The 4,026-nt window shown below is 37.4% G+C and overlaps 1 protein-coding gene across 1 annotated transcript in view; it reads right to left on the bottom strand.

Moving 5' to 3' along the window:
* LOC113201883 (uncharacterized) overlaps window positions 1–4,026 on the bottom strand; it is an 11,803-nt gene that overhangs the window by 3,851 nt on the left and 3,926 nt on the right. The window contains exon 6 of the mRNA XM_052266028.1: window positions 3,189–3,257. Within this exon, the coding sequence (XP_052121988.1) occupies window positions 3,233–3,257 (25 nt within the window). The 3' untranslated portion in view covers window positions 3,189–3,232. The remainder of the gene's footprint in view (window positions 1–3,188; window positions 3,258–4,026) is intronic.

Genomic DNA, 4,026 nt, shown 5'->3' with positions numbered 1-4,026 from the left:
CGCTACGTTCTCCCCTGACGGCCACTTTTGGAACTACGAACCATAGCCGTCTTTTAGCTCGCTCCCTACCCTCCAAGCGCCATCTAGCGGCAGTGATTGAAAACACCCAAATAATACAAATTTCACCTGCCGGGCGGGACATTTCTTAACTGTTGTTTTTATTGTTTCAGTGGTGGCTTTCGAATGAGAGGTAAATCCAAACAGTTATTAATTTTATTACAGTTTCAAAACCAAAATACATCACGCAGAACTAAAACCATATTGATAACGAACAAAACACACAAAAATAGTCAAAAGTCAAATAAAATTGAAAACAATTTGTCATGTGTCAAACAAATCAATGAACTAAACAAATAATAATGAAACAATAATACAATGAACACGACACACCACACTACTCCAAGCCGACGCTTTCCTTCAATCTTGTTTTAAATTCCTCCTGCTTCAGCCCGCTTGCCTTCAATTTTCACATTTTTGAGTACTTTTTAAGGTCTGACACTCTGGATATTAGATTAAAAATTGTTACTTGGAAAGAAACTGAAATTTCTGTGGAATAATTTCCACTTGAGCATAATTGTCCTTAGGAATAGAATAATTAATTGCTGACTGGAAAAGCTGCCTAATCTTGTCGTCATCAGCACTGCCTGGTCTGGTGCCTCCCAAGAACTGTAGGCGGGGAGTCAGAGGTATACCTGACGATAAAGGGTAAAGTTCAAGACTGATAATGGTATTTCAAAATCAAATTGATTAAAAATTTGCTTACCGGTGTTATTGCTACAGCAGAAGTAGCTAGGAGTATAGCTGGAGTAACAAGGACTAACGGGTTGTCTGCGTGCGCAAAGGTGTTATTTGCAAGGGTGCATTGATTGTCCTGGGGAGTCCTGTGCTTGTACCACCTCAAAAACAGAATTAGAAACAGGAGAAAAGAAAATTATCCATAAATTGGAGCAAAATTACTCCAAAAATTGACTACTTCCAAATTCAAACAAATACAGTATTATATTTATATCAAACACAAATCAACAATCTAATAGGGTTTGTAGCGGAATAGACTGGAATGCCAATAGAACTTATCTTATGAGAGCCATATGTGAGCAGATGAAGAAGACTTGGTATAGGCCCTCCTCTTGACGAGTAAGTATGATTAGGCAAGCACACTGTATAAACCCATCTGCAAACAAAGGGTAAAATGACAGTAAAATGAACCATAAGACTTCTACAATGTTCAACATCCAATTGGGGACTCAGAAGTCCTTAAAGGTGTAAACTGCAGAGTCCTTCCAGCCCACTGTGAGAAATACCTGTAAGGGTTACAGGAAAATTTTCCATGATGTGTGTTGTAACATATTACAATTTCAAATTCTTAATTTAAGTCCCACATATCGACTTGGAATTCTTAATGGACAAGCAAGAATGGGCAGTTATAAATTTACAATGTTTTGTAAATCATAAATACAAAATATGTTGTAAATTTATGTACAAAGATATTTTTCACAGTGCTCCATGAAAGGCACATGACAAGAAGAAGAGACAATATGAAGCAGTTGGATTTTTGTGAGTAACAATATTTCATTAAATAATAACACACAATGTCTATCCTTTAAGCAAAGTTTTGAGACAATGTCCTTCAAAATTGAAAGACAGGGAGCAATTACACCTGGCTTAACACAAATCCTGGGGGGCAAAACTTTCAAACAACTTTCACTGGGCAGTGTTATGTATCTCCGAGGAAAGTTATAGGCTTTAGGGCTTCTTTTGTAAAATGACAACCAAAATATTTTATCGTCTAGGGTCCAGCTCCTCTCATAGGGGTTTTTCTTTAAATTTTGGAGTTCACCTTTAACAATTAATCTGGTAGTTGCAGGTATGCTCAGATCTTCAACCAAATTTAATGTTTTAGAGTTGAATAATTTTCTGTTCCTGGTAGATTTTTTCCCAGCTTTACTCAGGATTCTTTCTAACTTCTTTGTCATCTGTCTATACTCTAATGCTGTTTTTGCAACTTTGTCAACATCTTTGGTCATTTGCATAAACACCTGACAATCTTGCAATCTCAGTCTTACTCATCCAACTCCTGGTCTCTTGCTCCAACAGACCGCATTGGATATGAAAATACAAAATATATTCTAAAGCATGATGAAAATGATTTAAATAATATTTACCGTACCACAGAGACTGAGTGCACCAACGTCGAGGAGTGGATGGTTTAGGTAGACTGCACCACAGCAGTTCGAGGTCAGGCTGAAGACAACATCTCGTCATCATCATCTGGATGACTTCACTTCTCTGTTTAAAAGAAAAATTCTGTAATTAAATCTTGAATTGACCATCTCACATTAATTAGTCACTCAAAACAATTAAATGAGCAAACCTCCTTTATCAGGTTACAAGGAGAACGCCCAAGTCAAAATTACGTTTAAATGATAGCAATGATAGCATTTTGAACTTAAAAGTCAAAATCTAGTCCTCCCAGGTATGGACTTAACATCAAAGTGACCTGCAAAGACCCCTCTGACCCTGTTCTGATTTTGTGTTCTCAGGGGCAGCATGCACCGCAGGAACAACAGCTTAATTTGTTGATCTGAGTCCAATGAAAGATTTCAATAAGAACAAACATTTCTTAAAATCAAGACAAAAACCTAAAGTAACTCACCTGTCTGAGAAAGGAGTTGGGCCAATCTCTCAGATGTGTCAAAGGTATACACATACACGAAAATGGTAGACTGCTCGTGTCATAAGATTGTTACCTATTGTCTCCAAAACATTTTACCTCAAAATGACGAGGGCAAATGAATCTGTTTGTAGAGTTAAAAGTAACTGTATTCTTTTGGTTTCGTCAGAAACACCCCTTTCCACAGAAACTTGAGTTTTTAGTGGTGGTCTTTCGAACTATGGGCGGGTTGTCTACCTAAGGCGCACAAGCTAAAGTAACAGGAAAAGAACTCTGCCCTAGTGGGTTGGCTCCATGATATTTACTAAGAGCAAGTGAAAGGGGAGTCTGCCCGATCAATCCAAACCAATTCCAGCCTGGATTTTGACGGGGGATGATTAAAATCGTCAGGGAAGAACCAAGGCACCACAAAAACCATTATAAACTGAACTTTGATGCACACCAAAACCAAAGGGAGCTTCTTATAGAGTCCGAACAGAGACAAATTGGACCAGCGCATTGGTTATTGTCAACTCACCTATACTTTCAGGTAAAATGACTCCATAGACTTCTTTGCTCATGTCAAGAACATTCCCGGGCCGTGTTCCTGCAATCATATTAAATGGTACTTTTAGTGCTATGTTTGCTTTCATTTATTACTTAACAATTGTCAACTTAAGTACGTATGATTTTACTCATACTATGGTTACTCGTTTCACCACGGTATTTCTTTCTGAGGGAATAAAAGACTTCCGTAGAAAGAAATGCCATGGTGAATTCGATAAATTAATCCATGTTGGGAGTGGACTATTCAACCACCTCCCTCAGGAAATCGAGAATATGAAAAATGAAAAAAGATAGTAAGCTGTGCTAAAGAGGTGTTTTCTAGCAATGAAGCCCTACTCAATAAAAGAGCCTTTTAACAATGGTTTTACCAAATTCAAATAGTACAGTCTATCATGTAAATCGACTTGTAAAGCTCTGTCAAAGCTACATGACAAATAAAAATAAATAAATAATAAATGAGCTGCAACACACATTGATTGTTTGATTGTTTAGGGGATTACGCAAATAGCGCTAAAGGCCGCAGTTGACTATCAAAGCCTACACCCTAACCTGACTTAATACATTTGGCTGTTTCACAAAGAAGAATACAGAGTAAAATAATATGATATAAAATACCCAGGTAGCAAAACCAGCAAAATTGCATTGTACGTCCAATCTAAAAAGGGGAAGTTGTTCAACACCGTTTCAACAAAGCTTACAGTGAGCCAAGTTTCGATAACAGGCATCATCTACTGTGTCTCCAAAAATATATTACAACTAATAAAAAGTGTATAAATAAAGCCACTGGAGCACAACTAACCTCCTACAAT

The sequence above is a fragment of the Frankliniella occidentalis genome, unplaced genomic scaffold (assembly GCF_000697945.3).
Source record: "Frankliniella occidentalis isolate FOCC.00 unplaced genomic scaffold, Focc_3.1 Scaffold3, whole genome shotgun sequence".
Classification (NCBI taxonomy): Eukaryota; Metazoa; Arthropoda; class Insecta; order Thysanoptera; family Thripidae; genus Frankliniella; species Frankliniella occidentalis.
This window is presented reverse-complemented; position numbering and strand designations above follow the sequence as displayed.